Raw genomic sequence first — 22,160 nt, forward strand, 5'->3', positions numbered from 1 at the left:
TTAGTCAGTCTACTTAGCTTTTTAGTGTACTGACACCTCCAAAAATAGAAGACTGATGTGATAAAGGAGAACAAAATTCATCCTTATTTAGTCAACAACATCCTTTTACTGACTTTGTTCAGCAGAGCAGTGCAAAAACCTCAAAATGCAGTAAGTCTCAAAATTAGGGGTTGACCGATTATCAGCCTGAGTGATTATTGAGGTATCAGCATTTTATTTCACCCACAATCAATAAAGTTAAGTAATCAAACAGTGAACTACTTTGGTTCCACTGCAGTTTGGTATAATTAGCTCATTTCTTTATATTCACACTCACTGTGAGTTTTTTCTAACTCATCTGTTCTTATGATATTAGGTCTAAAAATGCACGAGCTGAGCATGTTTGCCATGAGACTGAAGGCCTGCATCAACTCCGTATCTTTACCTGTTCCTAGGTTGGCAGAGACGATTTGGCACATTTTTCATGGGCACAGCCCACATACTCAGCTCTGCTGCTCATCCCACAAATGCATGATCCTTACAAATGTGGCATCATTTAAAAGGGTGATAAACAGGCTTTCCAACGGTATAAGATTTGTTACCAAGAAGCATTGTTACAACAAAGAAATAATGTACCAAACACAAATTTCCTTACTTTTTGTTAGTTTACATTCAGTTCTGCTTCAGCAACAAGAGGGTGATTACACTGAGACTACGTCCACGTTTAATACAGTCTGTGGTAAAAAGCAGCTTCCAGTCAGGATCTTCCAGTCTAAATCAATACCAGACAAACTTAATTTTTTAAAAATCCTGTTTTTCTGTATTCTAAATTTATAAAGACATCTTTTAGCATTAATCTGGCCTGTGTCCACAGCTTTGTGCTGGCAGCAGTCATTTTCAAAAACCAATGTTACTCAATGTTTGCAGTGTAATATTCCCTTGGTGTCAGCTGTTTTTAATGCTTCACTCACAACACTCTCAGTTGAAAATATCAAGAACATGGAGCCAGTTAAATAAGAAAGAAAGGAAAGCAAAAGTCTCCTATTACAACCTCACAACATAATGTTGGTGAGAAACGCTGGGAAAAAAGGTTGTGGGTGCTGCACAGGCCTATAATCAATAAAGCGCCCAAGCAGAGGTAAGAAAAGGTTAGCCAAATGCTACAATCTTTATGAGTGTAATAATCCATCATTAATGACTGACGCATCAAGTCAACGATCAGCTATTTCACATCATTGTAAAGTGACATCATTCACCTTCATGTGGAAATTCCCATGACACAGCTGTTACATTGTGTCCATCAGACAACAGGTAGGCAGGCAGCCAAGATGAACCTGATAATTAACTCTACTTAGGAATAAATTGGCGGTGTGGAAATATTTTGAATTTCTGAGAAAGGTGGATCAACAGACGAAGAACCTGCCACATGTAAACAATGCTGTTCTCAGATAAAACACCAGGAAACCCACATGACCTTGCTCCTAAGAATAAAACGCCTCTGCTTTTAGCCTTCATTTCACACTTTGGCATGACAAATGTGACCCCTTAATATGGATGGATTCTAAAGTCGTGATTTTTATTCCCTTAAATGTCTGGAAAAAAAGCCATTAATAAGAATTTCAAATTATATTTAGAAGAACATATATTTTATTGATCCCCTGAAATAAAATGTACTTTTACAGTCTGTTGTTGATCATGCTACACACATACATAAGCTGAAATAAACACACAAACATGATCCCATGGACATGATGACAGTGGCAGTAAGGGGCTGCAAACAAAGGAGCACCTGAGCAGGTGGGGTCTTGCATAATGGGACCTAAGCAGTGCTCAGGAAGTGAACTTACATCTCTCCGGTCACTAGGCTTATTTCCAGACCCAGTCTGACCAGGACTTTAACTGGCAACCTAACCCCAGTCCTTACCGACTGAACTAGGGCCACCCCACAAGGTCTCTTTTATCTTTTATGGATGTAAAAGAAGTCTCATATCATCACAGATCCCTATGGAAGCACATTTCCACCACTTAAAGAAAGAAAATAAAAGTCAGGTGAACAGTTAAAAAAATAAAATTTAAAGTCAGAATTATGAGAAAGCAAGTCATTACTATAAACTTAAAAAAAAGAGATAGTAAGTCATGACTATCAGATAAGAAATCAAATTTATGACTTCCTATCGCATGATTTTGACTTTTTTAGGATAATTTAAACATTTTATTTCATATTTGACTATCTCATTATTTTAGCATTTTATCATAAATTTTGTTTTTATCTTATAATTACGACCTAACGATCTCATAGTGCTGACTTCATCATATGGTTTTGACATTTAAACTCATAATTTTGACTTTTTAATAATATAATTGACTTCATTATTCACAATTTTGCCATTTATCTTAGAATTATGACGTGTATCTATTTTTGACATTTTCTCTAAATAGTTTCTTCTTTCTATCTCATTATTACAGTTTTTCCCTAATTTCTGGTTATCTCATAACCGTGGCTTACTGTCTTGTTATTTTGATTTTTTTTATATCTTCTAATTATTAGGGGTAGGAGAAAAAAATCGATAAAACATAGTATTGTGATATTTTGTCTGGTGATATATCGTATCGTCTTGTCCACCAAGTATTGATTTTTTTCCCAATTTACTGCGAATATGAACTCAAGTCTATGATAATGTAAAAATAAAATCACTTGTTTGGACAGTTGTTTGTCCAGTGAAGTCTACAGAGGTGACGGTCATAGAGCAGGAGAAAGTTAGTACAACAAACCTGGCAGCACCAGGGGAAGGACATTAGGAACGTAAGCAAGCACGAATGAGATGGACATGACACATTAGCTTTACAGAAAGTGCTACATGAAAATAAAATACTGCGGAAATAAGACAAAAATAAGATCAAGACCAATGCTAAATCAGCTAAACAGTTGGAAAAAATGATATAAATTGCAATATATTGTAATATATGGTATCGCAGTACTCACTGTATCGCAAAATGTTAAAAATCACAATAATATCGAATCGTGACCCAAGTATCGTGATAATATCAAATCGTGGGGCCACGAGTGATTCCCACCCCTAATAACTACGACTTTTTATTTCATAAAATTGAGTTTTTATCACTAGTTTTTAAACAGTTTATCACATAATAATGACTTACTTTATCTCATATATAACATGGGATGTCCTGGACTTTTTAACTTGTAATTTAGACATTTGTGTTTCATAATTATGACTTACTGTATCTCATAGTTATGATGTTTTACCCCATATAACCCCATTTTAAGATTTTTTCCTTTATTAATAACAGCCTAACTTTCTTAATTTTTAATTTATAAGGTAGCTGTAATGTTCTTCCACAGATCCCTGAATTGATATCACATTACAGCCGTCTTTATGATGACAGCAAACGTCTTATTGTTGTCCAAATGTGTCATATAGTTCTGTTTCTTAATGCCAATATGGATTAACTCCCTACCCTAATCCTAATCCACAAAACTATGCTCCATACAGCATTTAAACCACTGTTTCCACCACAGAGATCCTTGATAATTAATGCATGTGACTGTTGTGATAAAGAGACACTTAAGGAATGAATGGGCGGAGAAAACAAAGAAATTGGACATTCACTACTGCAATTTTTTCCAAGGAAAAAGTCCCAGGAATTTAAATTTTGTTGCTTTAGTGTGTATGCACATTATTCTGCAGTAAATGTTTGTATTAATATCAACTATGTGATGACAGACATTTTTTATTGCTGTGACTGTTTTTTTTTTACACTTCCCTACTTTGTTCCACAGAACTATGCTCTAATCTCAGTGCTGTAATATTCAGCAGTTTTGTAACCCTCAATGACCCATGCTGCTGTGTTACTTCAAGAGGCAAGTGATTAGAAAAAAGTAAGCATGCCGCCAGTGTTCATTACTATATTTGTTTCCAAACTACTCCCTGCTGCCTTCATAACCGAAGGCCGTGCATTTAAAACACCACAGCAAAGAGCTTATGCATGAAAAGGGGTGGAATTTTAAAAGACGGCCTTATTTTGGGTCTATAAAATGTGGCCTGCTGCTACTTCAAAACAGATGGGACATCTCTAAAGCAGCCTCGGGCCACATGTTTTTAACAGTAGTTTTGGGGCCTGAGCAGTATCCAGCTGCATCTCGATGGATTACAGGCTAATAGAAAATGTCAACAATAAATCAAAACTTAAGTGAAGTTACAATGATAGGCTGCAGCAAGGCTTAGGGTGTCTCTAAAGGATAAGAGGCATTAAATGGGTGTGTGTGAATGTCTAGGAGACACTATTATTCTTTCACAGAGAAGGAATGCATCACAAAATGTCAAAAACTAAGATCTAATCCTACTGATTTAAACATGTGCACTTCAGCTGATCCTTTTCATAAACTACAGATAACATATTGTGCAATAATTATCTGTATCTCCATGATCAGCAGCCTTTTTTTCTGACGGGGTGGTTGAGGGATCTGTGTCAAACATTATAGCAAGGTCACATCCATCACAAGTTAATGGAAGCCTCTTATCTGACTATAATCTATTGTGTAAAACTGCCATGATATGTGAGCTGCTGCATACCTGTCATTCTACAAGGTTTTAAAGTAATGAAAGAGCACTTAAGGCAAGCTAAGTGAAGGGGAAACTGCACATTATCTGGATGGCATGGACACCTAATGGGTCAGTGCAGCCTAAAGAGCACGATTAAACTCCTATTGAGATGTAAAGTAGAGCTACGGGGTGGGAAAAGACTAAATGGCTGCTTCAACGTGTTGCTTAAGTGTTCTTGAACGCCTCACAGAAAATGTAAACAAACCAATGCAGCGACAGATAGTATTAGCTCGCACTCCTTTGACTAACTTACCGGTTTTTGTTTCGAGGAGACCTTTGGACCAACACTTCAAGCTGGGTTCCATGCTTTTTCCCTTTGGCATTTATCAAAAACGAAATAGCAAACGTCCCCAGAGGCAGCAAAGTTGGAGAAACGTAGCTAGCGGAGGGACTAGCTGACTGGCTAGTTTGTCAACAAAACTCGAGCCAAGATCCACCAAAACACATAAAACAGGAAGTTTCTCGTCCAAACCATTCAAAAGTCCAACGGCTGGTTTCTCAAAGTTACCTCGAAGTCTGCGTCTTTCGTGGCTCTTCTACAAAAAGAGCAAAGCACGGTGTTTTCAGTACTGCCCGGGATAATATTTCAGACGATTGTTGGTGTTTGACAGCTCCGTCGCCTCTCGGCTCTCACCCGAGGAACTCCCATTCGTCCCGCCCATTTTGATTGGCAGGCAAATGGACCCATCAGTGGGCAGGCACCCGTTAGGGGAAGACTCTCAAACAGGGCGTAAAAAGCTCAAGAAAGATAGAAAATAAAATACACGCCTGACTTTAAAAAACCCGAACATTTTTAATCAAAAATAGCTTTAAACATTTCATTTTAGAGTAACGTATCTAACGATAAAAAATACGTATAAACAAATTTAACAGACAAAATAAATGACAAAAGCATCACATTTATGGACTTTAAAAGATATTTCAAAGTTAAACAAAGTCCTACGTTATCAGTTATTTTTTCATTACATACCCAGAAAAAAAAATAAGGCTTTTTCTTTGGTGGGGAAAGTCAGAAAACAAAATAAATAAAGGAAAATGAAGAAGAAGACAGACAAACCACTTTCAAATGACAATGACAACAGGTCATAACTTGATGAAAATGCACAACCAGTCTAAAAGGAAGAATATAGTTATTTCAGTGTTAAATACCTACTATTTAATCACTGGAACAAGATTTTGTCATGATTGTCACCTCAAACAGTTCCATTTTCTTTTATGTCAAACTTTTTTTATGTGGAAAAATTGAATGCATTGTCTGCTTGTTTTCCTTTTTTAATCTTACGAATCCACAACTTATTATTCAGATAAGAAAAAAATAAGAAAATATAAGATATTCCTTTATTAGTCCCTCAAGAGGAAATTCCAAAAAAAAAATTCCAACAGGGACAATTATTAAATAACAGATGGTCACTTAATAACGTGAAGATTTTTGGTTGTTGTATCATTAAAATTAGACAAAATGGTGTAAAATACAACTCACAAGGGCAAAGACTTTGACCTCAGCCTTAATGTTCTTGTGGCTGTAGAGCGCCATCTAGTGGACTAGATACTTCTGCAAATCATTTCACAGCCGTTCATCAGTTGCCCAAAGCACGTGTCCGTTGTTTTGTTTTGTTTTTTCTTTTAATTTTTCAACTTAAACCTGGGAAAATGTGTTATTTAAATTTTCAGTGCAGGTATCCCGAAATGAGTGGTAACGTAGTTTTCATCAGTTAATGATTTGGCACTTTAACTGCTTCTCTCCTGTCTAGACGTGCATGACAAAAAAAAAGAACATTATTAAAATCACAATAGTTTTCATGTGGCCTTTTTCTCTCTCCTCTTTAATCTAATGCATATTTAGTTAACTAAATAATTATAGTGGCTCGCAGCTTTTGGTAAAATGCCTTCACTTACTACTTTTTAAAAATTAAACTAGTCTCAGTTTAAACTTTCTAGAAACTGGTTGATGCTTGAAAATCCACAGGCACACACTAGCTTTGGGGAAGAATGCCTTTGGGGCTTGTATGGTACATGAAAAGGCATGCTGAATGTTGAACAGATGTTGACTTAGTGAGTAAGTTTAGTCATAATGGCATTAAAATATGGCTCAGCAGTGATGTTTGTTGCTACAAAATAATATATAGCTGATCATTTAATTAAAATAACAGCAAGACTATGACTATTCAGCACAGTCTGTCTGGACAAAAATAGCACAGTCTGTCTTTCATTTCCTTCAAGAAATGTTTATTTACCGGCCACATTGTTTTTGGCTGAGCACCTTTTAAGTTCACATCCAAAAAAGTATAAAGTAATATATCATAGGTCCCCTTTCCCACTTTACACAATTACTAGGCGGTATGATTAAAATAAATTCAATCTGAATATTTGTACCAGGTAATACTGCATTTTGGTTAATTTCTTATAAACTACTTACTACCCTGAAATGTTGCATGAAAATACTAGTCAATTTTTCAGTCTAGTTTGATGTGTTGCGCTTTAGTGAAAAAGAAAACACATGTATTATAATATTTAGTTTATTACATGAAATGTGGGCGGTTTGTTATGTTTGTAAGGTATTTTGTCCTTTACCAGCTGCCGTACAGCACGTCACAAACAGTTTCCGGTTCCTATTGTGTTACACTTCCATGTTTTTCACCTCAAACTGTAACTGTAATGCACAGCACAAAGGACAGAACTGTTACTGCTGGCTGAATCCTCTTGTGTAGAAAGTTGGTTTGACGGTCGTCACGTCTGAAAGGTTGCAGCCAGCGGAGGTGCTGACCCCGGGGGGAGACATGGCGAACTGTTTGGCTTTCCAGAGCAAGCTAACCTCGATCATGGAGATGCTAGCTAAAGCTGCCGTGTTAGAAATTAGCAAACTGTGGGAGGACGGCTTCACTCTCGTCCAGGTCGAGCTTCGAAGGAGAGAGAACGAAATTGAAGCGCTAAACAGGAAATTAAAGTTGATGGAGAACGAGCGTTTAACGGTTCTGTCTCAGGTTCAGACTACAAATCCGTCCTCATCTTCGTCCAAAAGAGAGCAGCAGAACAAGCTGCTGCCTCCTACAAGTGAAGGTAAGAATTACAACCAATTATAACCAATTTCACTGTCTTAGAATAAGTATGAATAAGTAAATAGATGGGTAACCAGTGGAAGAGGGACTCAGATAATCTATATAGGTGAAAGGTTCAATTCAATAGAGGGAAAAATCCAATTCATGTGAAGATTTATCGTAAGATCAGGGTAAATTACATTGTAAGCAATCTAAAGATGTGAACAAAAGTAATCAAACGGGTAGATTAAAATGTAAGGTAATACATAACCAACATTTTAGATAGAATAACACGGTTGCTATATCTATTTTTATTGTGCATGTAGTTTTATAAGTCACAGAGTTACTCTGATGACCACTCAACAGTCAAAGAGTTACTCAACAGTTCACAGAGTTACTCTAATGGCCACACAATAGTCACAGAGTTACTCAACAGTTCACAGAGTTACTCTAATGGCCACACAACAGTCACAGAGTTACTCAACAGTCACAGAGTTACTCAACAGTCAGAGTTACTCTAATGGCCACACAACAGTCACAGAGTTACTCAACAGTCACAGAGTTACTCTAATGGCCACACAACAGTCACAGAGTTACTCAACAGTCACAGAGTTACTCTGATGACCACACAACAGTCACAGAGTTACTCAACAGTCACAGAGTTACTCAACAGTTCACAGAGTTACTCTAATGGCCACACAACAGTCACAGAGTTACTCACCAGTCACAGAGTTACTCTAATTGCCACACAACAGTCACAGAGTTACTCTAATTGCCACACAACAGTCACAGAGTTACTCAACAGTCACAGAGTTACTCAACAGTTCACAGAGTTACTCTAATTGCCACTCAACAGTCACAGAGTTACTCAGCAGTCACAGAGTTACTCAACAGTCACAGAGTTACTCAGCAGTCACAGAATTACTCATAGGGATGGGCGATATGGACTAAAAAATTTATCACGATATTTTTCTGTATTTATTGCGATAACGATATAAATCACGATAAAAAAATAGCACCATTCAACACAACCTTTCTGACTAGGAAAAATGATTCAAATTGGCTGCTTAACTACACCAGCTACATATAAATATAGATATATAAATATATCTATATTTATATAAATAGATATCTATTAATGTAAGGATATTTTAGTTAAAAAAAACTATGTTGCTTCTACATTTAAGAGATTCAAAGAGAAATTTAGTTGGAGATAGTACAAATAATGTTCCAACTTGGCAGATTATTAAAAATTTAAGTGTCGGCATTAAAAATTGACCCTAAACTAGAAGTATTTACAGCACTACTTTACCTCCATATGGCCATTCCGGGATATGGTCTTTTTTGTCCAGTTTGCCTCTATCTTTAGTGTTTAAATGTAAAATACAGTCTGATATCCTCTTTTAAGTCTGGGGGTTTCCTTCAGTGGAGCAGAGCTGCCAGGCTCCACCATGTTTGCTTTTACAGAGATAAGTCACTTAATGCAAGTCCAAGTTAAAACTTCTATTGTTAAATTAATAAAAATGAAAATAATTTGATAAATTATTTTTAACTAAGTTTGATTAAGACCATGATGTATAACAACACGGAAGCTTATAATGTGGTAGTAGTAGTTATAATCGCATTTTCAGATATAATACAGTTTGGTGCTTTAATGTTTATCTGTCCCTCCATCATACACTTCTGTCAGTCTGTCTGTGAGGTGTGTACTAAAGACACCTATGCACCTAACAAAATAAACATACATCATGTTATCTATCATATCATGTACATTCTATATTGCTGTAAATGTTATATATTTCTAACCTTATAGGAAATCTACATGAGATGCGAGTTTATTACTCACAACTTTCTAAATATTAGACTAAGCGCTCCGTTATTTCCTCGTATAAACTGTGGGACCGTGCGTAATTTCCGCGGCTGTAAAACGGAGGAATAGGGGATCGTAAAATGAAGCACACTGTGCAAATTACCGTTGTCTGCTCCACGTCTGATTACCTCTAACCAAACCAGATAATAGAGGTAGCTCCTCCTTTCATAAACTCATCCACCGTTTCATCTCCGCCTTCGGCCATGTTTGTTATGTTTCTGCACGTGAGTTATGAGTACAGCGAAGTTGATGACGTATGTGTGCGCGACGATCGCAGACACATACGTCATCAACCATAGTTTATCGTTATTATCGTTAAAGGCCGTTTTCTCATCGTGGAAAGTTTTTTTCGCGGTATATCGCAAACGATAGGATATCGCCCATTCCTAATTACTCAACAGTCACAGAGTTACTCTAATGGCCACACAACAGTCACAGAGTTACTCTAATGGCCACACAACAGTCACAGAGTTACTCAACAGTCACAGAGTTACTCTAATGGCCACACAACAGTCACAGAGTTACTCAACAGTCACAGAGTTACTCTATCGGCCACACAACAGTCACAGAGTTACTCAACATTCACAGAGTTACTCTAATGGCCACACAACAGTCACAGAGTTACTCAACAGTCACAGAGTTACTCTATCGGCCACACAACAGTCACAGAGTTACTCTATCGGCAACTCAACAGTCACAGAGTTACTCTATCGGCCACTCAACAGTCACAGAGTTACTCTATCGGCCACTCAGCAGTCACAGATATACTCTAATGGTCACTTAACAGTCACAGAGTTTCTATGAAGATCACTCCACAGTCACAGAGTTACTCTGATGACAACTCAACAGTCAGAGTTTCTCTGATGACCACTCCACAGTCACAGAGTACCAGAAAATAGAACTTTATTGATCAAGCACCATAGCCCTTCCTAATGTAAGATATCCTGCCCTGTCTCTTAATGTTTACTGTATCTCAAATACTATAAGATACCTCATATGCATATTTGCACTAATCAATGTATTTGCCATACCTTCCTTCCTCCCATGCATAATTTAAAACCATTTGGTACATATCTCTTCATAAAAATGTTTTAAAAACTGCATCTTCTATGTTGTTTCAGGGCCGGTAATAGATTCAGTCCAGACGTTGTCTTCTGATCAGAGTGTCAGAGAGACAACGGACACTTCCACCAATCAAAGTACACCCCCACCACCACCAGCTTCACAGACAGAGGAGAGAGAGAGCGAGCAAATCAGGTCTGAACAGAGTGAGAACGACCGTCGAGACAGTGATGAGGATTTAATTGTCAAGCTTGAAGATGAGGACGACGTGCAGATTGTGGAGCAGGTGGTGGTCTCTGGTCAGAGTATCACTGATGGAGCAGGTCACCATGAGATGGATGTGAACCTCCCACCAGCAGAAGTTGTGGATGAGCAGGAGAGCCAGCAGTGGTCGCTGGTGGCAGTAGGAGACGGAGACGCTGCTGATGACTCAGACTGCTTTTTAGAACCAAAGCAGCTTTCACAAAACCTGGACTCTGAAATCCTGCTCATTCAGAACGCGTTGGACATTTTCGATAACTCAGGAGAGACGGCATGCTCAGACAGGTTTGGGAGAGACTGTGGACAAAGTGCATCAAGTAAAGCAAGGACTCCTGTGACTTTTAACCAAGCTCAATCAGTTCAGCCTGTAGAAGCAATAAATCACCCAGAGAGAGGAGTGTCTATCAGAATCAACAAACCACACTCTAAAAACTTCTCAGCCTTTAACCCTGACCGCAGATTCTTTCTCTTAAACGACCCTGAGCTGCACAAAACTATATCAAGTCGTCCGATCAGGGAGAAATGGTTCATCTGCCCGTTCTGTGGGAAAAGCTTCGACCGAATTAGCCATCTGCAGATTCACCAGCGCATTCACACGGGAGAGAAACCATACACGTGTGACACATGTGGCAAGAGCTTTTCACAGAGGAGCAACCTTCGCACTCACCAGCGGACTCACAAAGAGACTCCGGTCCCAAACGCTGTTTGACTCAACAGTCTGAAGAATGACAGCACTCGGTGGCATTCATATTTAGTTTACTAACTAATTCTCATGTACTCTGAGATTAAAAAACAGTAATGTAGCTGACTGATTTTACTGTGCACTCCAGTATTTTAGGATTAATTTTAACTTTGACAAAGCTTTGCTTTGAAACTAAATTAGGTACTTATGTAAATCCAACGAGGAAGGAGAATTAGGTACATTCAGCCCTGGTGATATGGCTTGATAATGACCTTATCAGGTAGTATAAAAAATGACAATAATCAGGCTCTAGTGTTATTCAGACTGGTGTGATTTAGGATTTGATGGTTTTTGAGGCTGCAGATGCTCCAGTGTCCTGAATCATTGCTTTTTATCATGCAGTGTCCATATTTTGGGTTCAATTAACTTAATGCAAGTAAAGCAACAAAACAAGCAACAACAGATTTCCCTTGACAGAATGGAGCAATTAAAGAACTCCTGCTATCTCCAGAATGCTGCTGAAACTGGACTTTTTTGTGCCAGGCTTCCTTTTGAAAGTGGAAGTGAAAAATAGTTTAGAAAAGAAAATAAAGTGCTCACTTCTCATTTCATAATTCATAAATTTTGTCTGTATCATTTATAGCTGTCAGTACAACATTCAAAAGTCAGTTTCTTCAGCAAGGGATCTTCAGGTGCTTCGTGGATTGTGCAAGATTGATTTTTGTTGTTGGTTCTCTTCCTATCATCTAGTATTGCCCTTCTTAAATGAAAGAGCTGCATTTGAAAGGAACAGTTAACTTTTTCAGAAGTCTCTTAATTATTCCCCACTGTTTAAGTTACACATTTAACACTAAAACCAGTTCACAGTTAGTCCAGTTTAGCTTAGATAACCATGAACAAGGAAGCAACAAGCATGGCTCTAGTTCTAGATATTCACTAGTTAGATTGATATGAAAGAGCTCATCACATAGCATCTGTAGATACACAAGTTAGCATTTTTTACTTGTTAGTTTGTGTGCAATTAAAACAGCTTATTAGTGAGCATATCAGGCTCTGAGGCTCTGTTAATCAAAGACAGGGGGATGCCCTGCTGGTTGCTTGATGTGCATTCAGGTGCCAGTAGGTGTGGCTGTGTCATCATGGATTGAGTACATGTGGGCCCAGTGTTCAAACCATCCCTTTCCTACACCCCTTATCCCATTCAGGGATAAGGGGTGTAGAATTTTGGCTGAGCTTTGGTCAAAGTAGAAAGTGACAGCTAATTAAGAGCCCATTGACTGCTTGGTTGCAAGCTGTCACTGGTCGCCAGTCAATCTCAGGTCTTATATATAGAGACAAACAACCAGGCATGCTCACAATCACACCTACAGCCAATTCAGTCACCAATTAACCTAGCAAGCATGGTTTTTGTGGTTGGAGAAAGCCGGAAAACCCGGAGACAGCCCATGCATGCACAAGGAGAACATGCAAACTCTGCACAGAAAGGCCTTGACTGGCAATTGAACCGCCGCTGTGAGGCATCAGTGCTAAGCCCTGTGCTGCCGTGTAGGCTGGCCTGGTGTTCCCAGTCCATAAAATCAGGCCCCACTTGCTCATTGTTGGGATACAAGAGAAGGACAGCTACAGCTCTCCTCTAAGCCATTCTCCACATTTCCTTAGTTTTATATCACAACTCATGAACTAATGCAGTTCATGCTTGTTTGAAAGGTTATTTCAATTTTACTTTAAACAAATCCAATAGATTTGTGTTGTCATTGGCTTTAAGCTGGCTGTGACAAATTGGGGGCTCGTCCGGGATAGTTTAAATACAGCCACTGTCACCTGAAACACAAAGTACAAGAAGCAAACAAGCATCATCAGTCTTTAGACTAAGATAAGCTACGCTAAGCTAAAGTGGCTGTGATTTAAGGCAGTGGCTTCAACCTTTCTCCTTGAATCTGAAAAAGGCTTTATATTGTTATAAAAATTTAACTGAAAGTTTGACCACATGAGTTATAAACCTGTCTGATGTCTGGTTAACTGTTTTGACTGAGAGACATCAATTTTTATAGTTTTATCTGCAGACCTTTGAAGAAACTATCTTTTACCCCCTGAAATCTTTGACATCCCACTAAGAGGGCCTGGATCCCTGGTTGGAAACCAATGATCTTATCATATGAGAAATGCGTCAGTTTTGTAATCCATTGCTCTGGACGACACTGAAAGTTGATTTTACCAAATCCCAAAGCAGTCATTTCAAACACTTTTTCACTTTATTGACATTACACTTGTAGGGATGCACAGTATTTGCATGATATCGGTATTGGCAGATATTAGGTTAGACAGTAAATCAGCAATATCTTGAGATATAATTTTTTTCTGATATTTACAACTGATGGATTGGCTGTATGTACGACTAAGTTTTTGCAGTTTTAGATAGGATGGACAGACGTTCTTTTCTTAGTTCATCCTTTGAACTTTTAGGTGTGTAGTCAGGACTTAAGTTTACATCTGAACTATATTTACTGTATTGGCTAAGATTAACCTCTAAATATCTACGTATCAGTTATCGACAAAATTCAATACTGTGCATCCCTAGTTTTTCACTCTTGCAGTGAAGCAACAGGACCAGGAAATCACTTCAGCCTAAAAAAATGGCTATGTAATTGCAGCAGCTGTGATCAACTTTAACCCTTTAACCTCACATTTGAGCTGAAACAAGTTTAACTGTCCCAGGTTATAATAAAGAACCATGACTTTGTTTATGCTGTCTTTTATGAATAAACATTTCAACACTCAAATGTCTCAGTTTCATTACAAACACTGAAAGGATATAAAACATAACATATACACAATTGACATATACATAACGGCACGTTTCGAGTCTGCTCCTGTGTGCAATGTGACAAAGTAATGTAGACAAACTGGTCAGGGAAGCCAGATTAGCTGCCAGACCCCCCACCAGTGTGATAGCTGTCAGTGCCTCAGGTTGACAGCTTTTCTGCAGTAACACACAGCTATTAGACATCAACATAAACACATAGTAACTCCTATTATCTTATTCCTTTTACATATATAACAAAATATACATGAGCTTCTTATCCACAGCTGCATCCAAGCTGAAGTTTTGAGTGCACTTTACTCCAAACTGGTTGATCCCTGGGATCTTAAACCATATTTATCTTTGATGTAAACAAGGAACTAAAAACTCGCTGGATTTTTGAAGTTTGCATATTTACACGTGTCAGTTTGTGTTATAACCAGAGCATTTTGCACAAAAATATGCAGTAAACATTGTGTAACAAGACCTGTTATTCTTGCATGCTTCCATTTTAAAGGAAAAGGGCTCTGAGCATCTTCCATCTTTTGGGTCTTATATATCTTACGAGAGTTAAATAATCTTTTTTGCTCTCAGCTATTTTCCACTGTTCTTCTCTTTTCTTTCTAGAAAAAATCTAAATCTTCCAAATTGTTAAATGATAGGCTTCAGACTGAAAAATAAAAATTCAGGGGCACTGCTTTGGCTCAGTGGGTAAAGCAGGTGTCCATATAGGAAGGCTATAGTCCTCAACGCACCGCTTATAGTATTAATTCCCCGTCCGTGTATGTTTTGTGCATGTCTTCCCCCACTTTCTCTCCCCATATTTCCTGTCTCTCTTCAGCTATTCTAGAATAAAAAGTAAGTAATAAAAATAAAGGCAAAAAGCCCCCCTAAAACATAAAATTCAGGATCCTTGTTTCCTTATCTCTTGTCTATCTTCAGCTGTTTAAAAAAGGCAAAAGCCAAAAAATAATCTTTTATAAAGCTCAAACGTCCGAGGTAAAAATAATCAAAGCTTGGTTGTCTCTATTCAAAACAAACATCTCATAACTATGAGGTCTTCTTAATGCAGATTCCTTGTTTGGAGTCCATGCTCTAGATGATCTGTCCTTTTGGGTGCAGCAGGATGGCGTTGGAGTGCGGTCTGGGCCTCAGGACCCCGTTACTGTAGTAAAAGTGATTTGTCAGAGCCTCAGAGATCTGATAGGAGCTGCTGTCTTCGTCGACCCCATCATCTGGGTTTTCCTCTGCTGACTGGTTGGGGGCCCACTCCTCTTCAGGAGGCGAGTCTCCCTCCCTGAGATGGGTCAGGTCCGGGTCTCTGGCTCCGACGCCGTCTTCCTGCTGGGCCTTCAGGGGAACCAGTGAAGAGGGCAAACCTGAGTCCTGGTAGAGACAAATATAGCTATATTTGTTGCGTCTTTATCTTTTTAAATCTTAACTGGAATGAGATCAAAAAAGGCATAATTGAGGGAATAAAGACGGCTTCAAAACAAGTGCCATGAATCTACACAAGGTTAACCAAACTTAGAAAAATATCTGTCTTTGTGCAGCATTTTGTAGAAACATTTGAGAGAAATGGATTCATACTTTTTTGGTGAAAGTGTTAATGGATAAAACACATTTGATCAGCATTATTGAAAGATGAAGTGTAAAGACACATTCTTACTGATAAAAAAATGTACAGTTACCGAGCATAGGGCCCTTTAAAACACCACAAAAACTAAAATCTTTGCATGTGTACACAGAGAATGCCTTGTCAACAATATCCCATTCCGTTTATTATAAGCCACATTCACCTCACTAGTTCAAATAAACATCTTATTTCATCTTTATCTTATTGCAATATACCCATTTTTTTCTAGCTGCATTGGCAGATGTTTAAATGAATTAAAAGCAATCCACACCTTATTTTGCTTGTAAAGTCTACATCTATCTGAATTATATCAATCAATTTGAACTTGTCAGGTAGTTGTGGCTTATATTACGTGTGATGAGATTTTTTTTTACTAGAGATTAGACAAAACATTTGATAACATTCCAAGTTTTTGCTTTGAAAAGGCAAGGCACAAATAAAATATAGCTATTTGTACTGAGAAAACTGAGAAGAAACCTCAACTTTTCAACAGTTTCGTGACTTTGAACGCAGCCCTGTAGAGCAAAAATTTCAATTCCTTAGTGCTAACAAGCTAAGCTAATAACATCAGCCTCACAGTGTTAGTAAGGATTTGCCAACATTGTTACAGTAGAAAAGTAGCATTTTCACTGTCTTCTTTCTATACTTTATTCCATTTAACAAGGACTGTCAGCATTAATATTAATACAGATTAATCAGTTAAGATTATTAGTATTATAGTAACACAAAAACTACATTAAATGCAAATAGCATAATTCCAAAATGTGAAAAAGGTGAGACTATGTGCGATGAACAACAGGGAATGTAATGTAAGTGTAATGTAGTTTGACAACCCTAATTTTTACTTAAATGTGGGAAAATGTCATGTTTTCTGAGAGAGAGAGAGCTTCTCAGATACAGTTTTTATTAAATAACACAACCAACAGAGGCTGCTTTGTTCTAGGTGTGGGCAGAGACGGGGGGTGGTTTAAAAGGCTTCAGTCATGAATAGTTTCTCAAAGCCCAGAATGTTCCAGGTTAGGTTTAAATTATGTAGCCGCTGAGTGTTATGGGAGATAAATGCGAAAAATAAACCATATAGGTCATAATAAACAAAATGATCCTTCTGATTACTGTATGGATAATTCATCCTTGTAGACAATCTAATGAAAATTAAACTTTCCTTCAGTAAAACTACTTTCAACATTACATTTATTATCGACATTTTCTGTATTTTTATGAATGAATCTATCTAAAACCACACAGTTTGCTTATTGAGCTTCCTTTTTTAAATCAGTGGATCCAAATTGGAACTTTCACATTAAATACCAACCCTACCGATGTTACATAACTTTAAAAAAATCAGACAATTTCCACCCTCATGAGGCAGAAGAAGGGAAAATAACAATTTTCAACATGTGATATGATGTTAGAGTAATAAAGACACTAAGAATAATTAAATTTAAAAAGGTGATGATTTAAAGGATTTTTTAAGATGGACTGTTTGGTTTTGCCCATGGGATTTACAGATTTCTTAGCTTTTGAAATATAATTTGTGTTTAAAATTGCCTAGAAATAGTGTAAATAACTACCTGATAGGTAACAAATGTCACACCTTCACGAAACATCACTTAAAACAACAACATACCACATGACACATGCAAGTCAAACTCTCTGTGTTTGACCGTGATCTCTGAGATGCTGACACATACCAGTGACATGTTGCTGTTCTTCAGGTATGACTCCACCCTCCTCCTGCGCTCCTCCTTCTCTCCGTCCATCTCTGCTCCTCTCAGACTCTCCCTGCCATCGTGCCAGACGACGGGACGCCCCAGTTCGTCCACCTCAACCCCTCCTGCAGGCCCCCACTTCCCCCCCAGAGTGGACTGGCTGCCTTTGTAGATGGGACGCTCCTGCAGGGGGGGGAGGAATAATGCAGAGTCACGACACTGCTAACAACTCAATTCAAAGATAATAAAGCAGCAGAAGCAAGTAGTTCTTTCTTTAGTCTCCTTCTGAGGGACTGTGTTTAAAATCAGCGATGAGGAAGCTGACTACTGTTTAATCTAAAAACAGGATATTGCATTTATTGCATGTGTATGACTGTCCAGATCATAATCTCTGTTAAGTGTAAAGAAAAAATCTGTATTATTAAAATTTCATGCCAAAAAAAGAATTTTCTCTTTTACTACATTTTATTAACACTCAACTTTAAGCTTTTTACAGAGCTGGCCATGAACATATAATCTAAACATCTGTCAGCCAGTTAAGAGAGCTTATTAACATTTATCCTGCCCATTTTAATGTGGATTTCAACACTGTGCTACTGTTTTTGACCAGTGGGACTTGCTACAAAGTTTTGGATTACTTTTCAACGCGAATATGAGTAGATCAGGAGGACAACTATCCTGCAGTAGCTAAGACCGATGTTAAGACTCTTCATGCTACTCACAGCAGCAGACAACAAGGATGGATTTTTTTTTTTTATTTCACTTGAGTGATAAAGCTGATGCGCTTGGAGCTTATAATTCCCCTTCTTTTAAATGGTAGTGTTTCCTGCTCTTTATTATAACGTAACTCTCGTTCAGGACCTTTAGCCCCCTTGTTTAACATTATAGATTTGTTACAATTGCCTTTTAGGCCTTTGGTAATCCTTCATCATTTACTCTCTCAGTCAGGAAGCTGATGTTTGCTGTGGGTTTGTTAATTGCTGACAGAGATCTGAAATAATGATAATGACTGGTTAGTTGAAGATATGAAACCACTTCCTATTCAAGATGTCCTTCCTTTTTCACACACTGTTCGCATGAAAAAGTTCAAGTACCAAAACAATGCAAATAAACAACTTTTTTTGCAAATTAGAAAGTTTTCTTGGAGTTCTTTCTCAGACACACTTCCTTCAAACACACCTGCCTTATTAAATACATGTATAAACCTTTTTTCCTTTATGCACCACAGAGATGATAAGGTGATGTGTTGTTACAGTGACAGGATGTTTATAAGAGTTTATGGCCTGGAGACCTCTCATCCCATACCCTCTTGCCTGGAGCTTGTAATTTTCTAAATAAAAGCTCATGTTTGGTTCAATATGAGCCGTTTATACTTGTTCAGTTTTATGTCATCCTTTTCTCTGAACATATTCGGATCGCTCATGTCTGCACCATATCAAAAGTCCTGTACTGAAACTACGAATGCATGCGCCTTTAAGATATCAGATATCGTATAAATCTTTGCTATTTTACTGCCTAAAAAACAACACTTATGCATACTGAGTCATCAACACGTACAAATTCATCAGCGGTGGATGCTTCGTGTGATGACGTCAGAGCGTGACATACCCGTGCCCAGGCCTAGATGTGTTGAGCAGTGTGAGTGCGGGCCAAAGGGGGGACAGGGGAGGAGGTCAAATGGGCTTCAGCATGGTTAGAATACGGCACGGTACGGATGGCCTAGTGTGAGTGCGCCCTAAAGCTCTAAGAAACAATGATCTGTAAGTGTCACTGTTGTACAAATGCATATTCGTCTGAGTCAATTTTATTCTTTTTTCTGCCCAACATTAATTTTCTCTTCATTCTATAATGTTTTTGGCTTCATATCTTTAATCTTTTCCAGCTCAGCTTGCATCACACTTTTTCTTTCCCTCCTTAGCAGAAGTCTTTTCTTCCTGTAGGGTCTTTTTCTGTCTTGATAGAGCTACAGCGAATCATAACAGTAGAGCACTCATGCTGCTTCATTTACATGAAATCAATCACCCTCTTTTGACAACAATCCCTCTTTACATTCCCCCCCTAGTCATGTATAACAACACTTCCCCCAAAAGGCAAACGCCCCAGGCAGGCCTGCCCACAGAATTGCCTGGGACCCTGAAAAAGCAGTGAATGGGCCCTCCCCTCTTGCTATTTATTTACCATGACAATGCATGCATTTTGGACCAGTACCGTCATGGCTTACAGTTACTTCACTTTGGAGCTGAAAAATGTTGAAGTAATATTGGGTCTGATTTTGAAGTTGTTCAATCACGCCCCTTTTAACCCCTTTTCACCACTTTTTCCACCCAATTGCCATCACTTTTTCCAACCACATTTTTTTTTACTTGTAGTAGCTTTTTTTGCTACTTTTAAACCATTTCCACCATTTTTTGCCACTTACAACCCTTTACAGCAGGTTTTTGCTACTATTAATCCATTTTCACCCACCATTTTTGTACTGTTAATCTATTTTTCTTTTTTTGCTACTTTTATCACCGTATTGCCGCTTTATCTCATGTTTGCCATTGTTGCCACTTTTCATCTTTGTTTCCCTCTTTTTTCACTAATTTTTCCTACTGATACCCCATTTACGCAATGTTTTGCCACTTTTTGTTACTTTTAACCCATTTCACCAAATTGTGCCACTTTGCACTCATGTTCATAAATTTTAATGCAGCTTTTACCCATCTACACAGATTTTTTTTTAACACCTTTAACCCATTTTTGCTCATTTTGTGCCACTTTTTAAGACATTTTTTGCCTTTTTAAACACTTTTCCTGCAACTTTTAACAGGCCCCTTCCACCTATTGACACTTTTAATCTCTTTTCGCGATTTTTTTTTCTTTTGGCAACTTTGGACCAAGATCTGTCCCTTTTATTATTTCACCACTTTCTTGCCCTTTTCACCACTTTTACCCCACTTTAGCCCAACCTGCTCTTTTTTCCCACTTTTAACACATTATTGCCACTTTGTCCACCAAAGTTGTCAGAGTTTCTTCTTCTTTTTTTGTAATCCAGACTTCTGACATTACTTTCTAAATGGTTGAGTCCAGTGTGCCCATCCACATTGTTATCATTACCTAAAAAAGGTCATTCTGTCGTAAGGAATTGGGTATACATTCTGAAAAGGCTGCATTGCACCACAGCATAGATAAATAGAGGTAATTTTTATTGCTCTGATAAGCATGATTGTTATCTAGGTTTAAAAAAAAAAAAGGTTTATGGGGGACCGTGCCCCTGGTCAGAAACTCACCAGAGACATTTCACTGTTCTTCATTCGGCTGTCTACTCTGAGCATGGCGTAATCCTCCGGCTGAAAAGACCGGAGAGAGAAAGTTACAGAACATGAACACAAAAGAAAAATAAAAAGAATCGAATACAATAAAATATTAATGACAGCTGTCTATGAACTGTAAATGTTTGTTTGTTTGAAGCTGCAGCAGCCTGTAATCATCGGCCTCTGCAGCAGACACTACTGCTGACTTCCAGCGGCTCCACCCGTCCCGGAGGCGGGTGTGTCAGGGTGGTTTGTGTAAACCCTGCAGGTTATTGTTCACAGCAGGAGAGTGTAAGTCTCTGTGTGTGTTTGTACCGTCACTCTGGGGTCTGTGCTTACAGAGTTGAGTCTCCTGAAGGAGGCCTGTCTGGAGAAACTGTTAATTTCCTCCCTGGGAAGAAAAGACAATACATTTAGAAGATTTTCAGAGCAAGAAACAAAGTATTTCTAAGTTTCTACATCATGTAGTGTAAATATGGGCTTACGTTTTTTCGCTGAGCTCCCTCTCCAGCTTCTTGTTTCTGTGCCGGTGGTAGCGGTTGACCAGCAGGACGACAATGATTAGGACCATGATCAATGCTCCAGCTGAGGCCCCGATAATGATCAGCAGCTGTTTGTCAATAGGCTGCGTTTGCAGAGATTTTTCTGGAACAAAAAAGATGAAAAATGTCTCAATTCAACTTAAACAAACAAGTTGCATGCACCAGTTTGAATCCTAAAGGAGCACATTTCTATGTCTATGCCTACCACAAGGGGGCAGCAAATTTCTTTAAAAAGTCCAAATCAAAAAGAGAAAGTTCTTGGTGGTTAAACCTCCATTTCTTTCATGATTTAAAGTCTCCACCCTCTCATATCCTCATTATAAAATACAGATAATCAGTTAAGTGTCTGATTTTTATCCTATCTGATTTTAACCACCTATAAAGTCTTAAATTTCCAGCTCTTACCAGTGACAGTCAACTTGTACTCTGTGTTTCCTGCTCCCACGTTGTTCCTGGCCTCACACTCATAGACCCCGCTGTCATTCATACGAAGAGCCCGCCCAAACACAAGCCTCCCTCCAATCACAGATGTCCCATCAGGCAGGTCTCCTCCTCTCCTATGGACATTGGAGGTAAATGTCAACATTCATTTTAAAACAATGTGTCACAGAGGTTACCAGAGGGTAAGAAATACAAAAGTGATGAGTCAGGGCTTGAAACAAAAGC

The 22,160-nt window shown here is 38.3% G+C and overlaps 3 protein-coding genes across 5 annotated transcripts in view; 1 reads left to right on the plus strand and 2 right to left on the minus strand.

Moving 5' to 3' along the window:
- Window positions 1-5,225, minus strand: part of tesk2 (testis associated actin remodelling kinase 2) — a 71,877-nt gene extending 66,652 nt beyond the window's left edge. For both annotated transcript variants that reach the window (XM_041803861.1, XM_041803860.1), the window contains exon 1: window positions 4,855-5,225. The gene's annotated coding sequence lies outside the window, so the exon portion shown is untranslated. The remainder of the gene's footprint in view (window positions 1-4,854) is intronic.
- A 1,980-nt stretch (window positions 5,226-7,205) lies between these two features.
- LOC121520465 (zinc finger protein 569) lies at window positions 7,206-14,299 on the plus strand. The gene is made up of 2 exons (XM_041803929.1): window positions 7,206-7,658; window positions 10,628-14,299. Exons 1-2 carry the CDS (start codon window positions 7,379-7,381, stop codon window positions 11,536-11,538), a joined length of 1,191 nt encoding a protein of 396 aa, XP_041659863.1. The 5' UTR covers window positions 7,206-7,378; the 3' UTR covers window positions 11,539-14,299.
- A 178-nt stretch (window positions 14,300-14,477) lies between these two features.
- The window catches only part of nectin4b (nectin cell adhesion molecule 4b), a 37,833-nt gene continuing 30,150 nt past the window's right edge, over window positions 14,478-22,160 (minus strand). The window contains exons 6-11 of one of the 2 annotated variants that reach the window (XM_041803928.1): window positions 21,900-22,051; window positions 21,438-21,597; window positions 21,292-21,343; window positions 20,929-20,988; window positions 17,639-17,839; window positions 14,478-15,697 (exon numbers count right to left, since the gene is read on the minus strand). In XM_041803928.1, the coding sequence (XP_041659862.1) occupies window positions 15,407-15,697; window positions 17,639-17,839; window positions 20,929-20,988; window positions 21,292-21,343; window positions 21,438-21,597; window positions 21,900-22,051 (916 nt within the window). In that variant the 3' untranslated portion in view covers window positions 14,478-15,406. Of the gene's footprint in view, window positions 15,698-17,638; window positions 17,840-20,928; window positions 20,989-21,267; window positions 21,344-21,437; window positions 21,598-21,899; window positions 22,052-22,160 lie in introns of both variants that reach the window. The other variant, XM_041803927.1, reaches the window with a different exon arrangement.

This window comes from Cheilinus undulatus, linkage group 13 (genome assembly GCF_018320785.1).
Source record: "Cheilinus undulatus linkage group 13, ASM1832078v1, whole genome shotgun sequence".
Classification (NCBI taxonomy): Eukaryota; Metazoa; Chordata; class Actinopteri; order Labriformes; family Labridae; genus Cheilinus; species Cheilinus undulatus.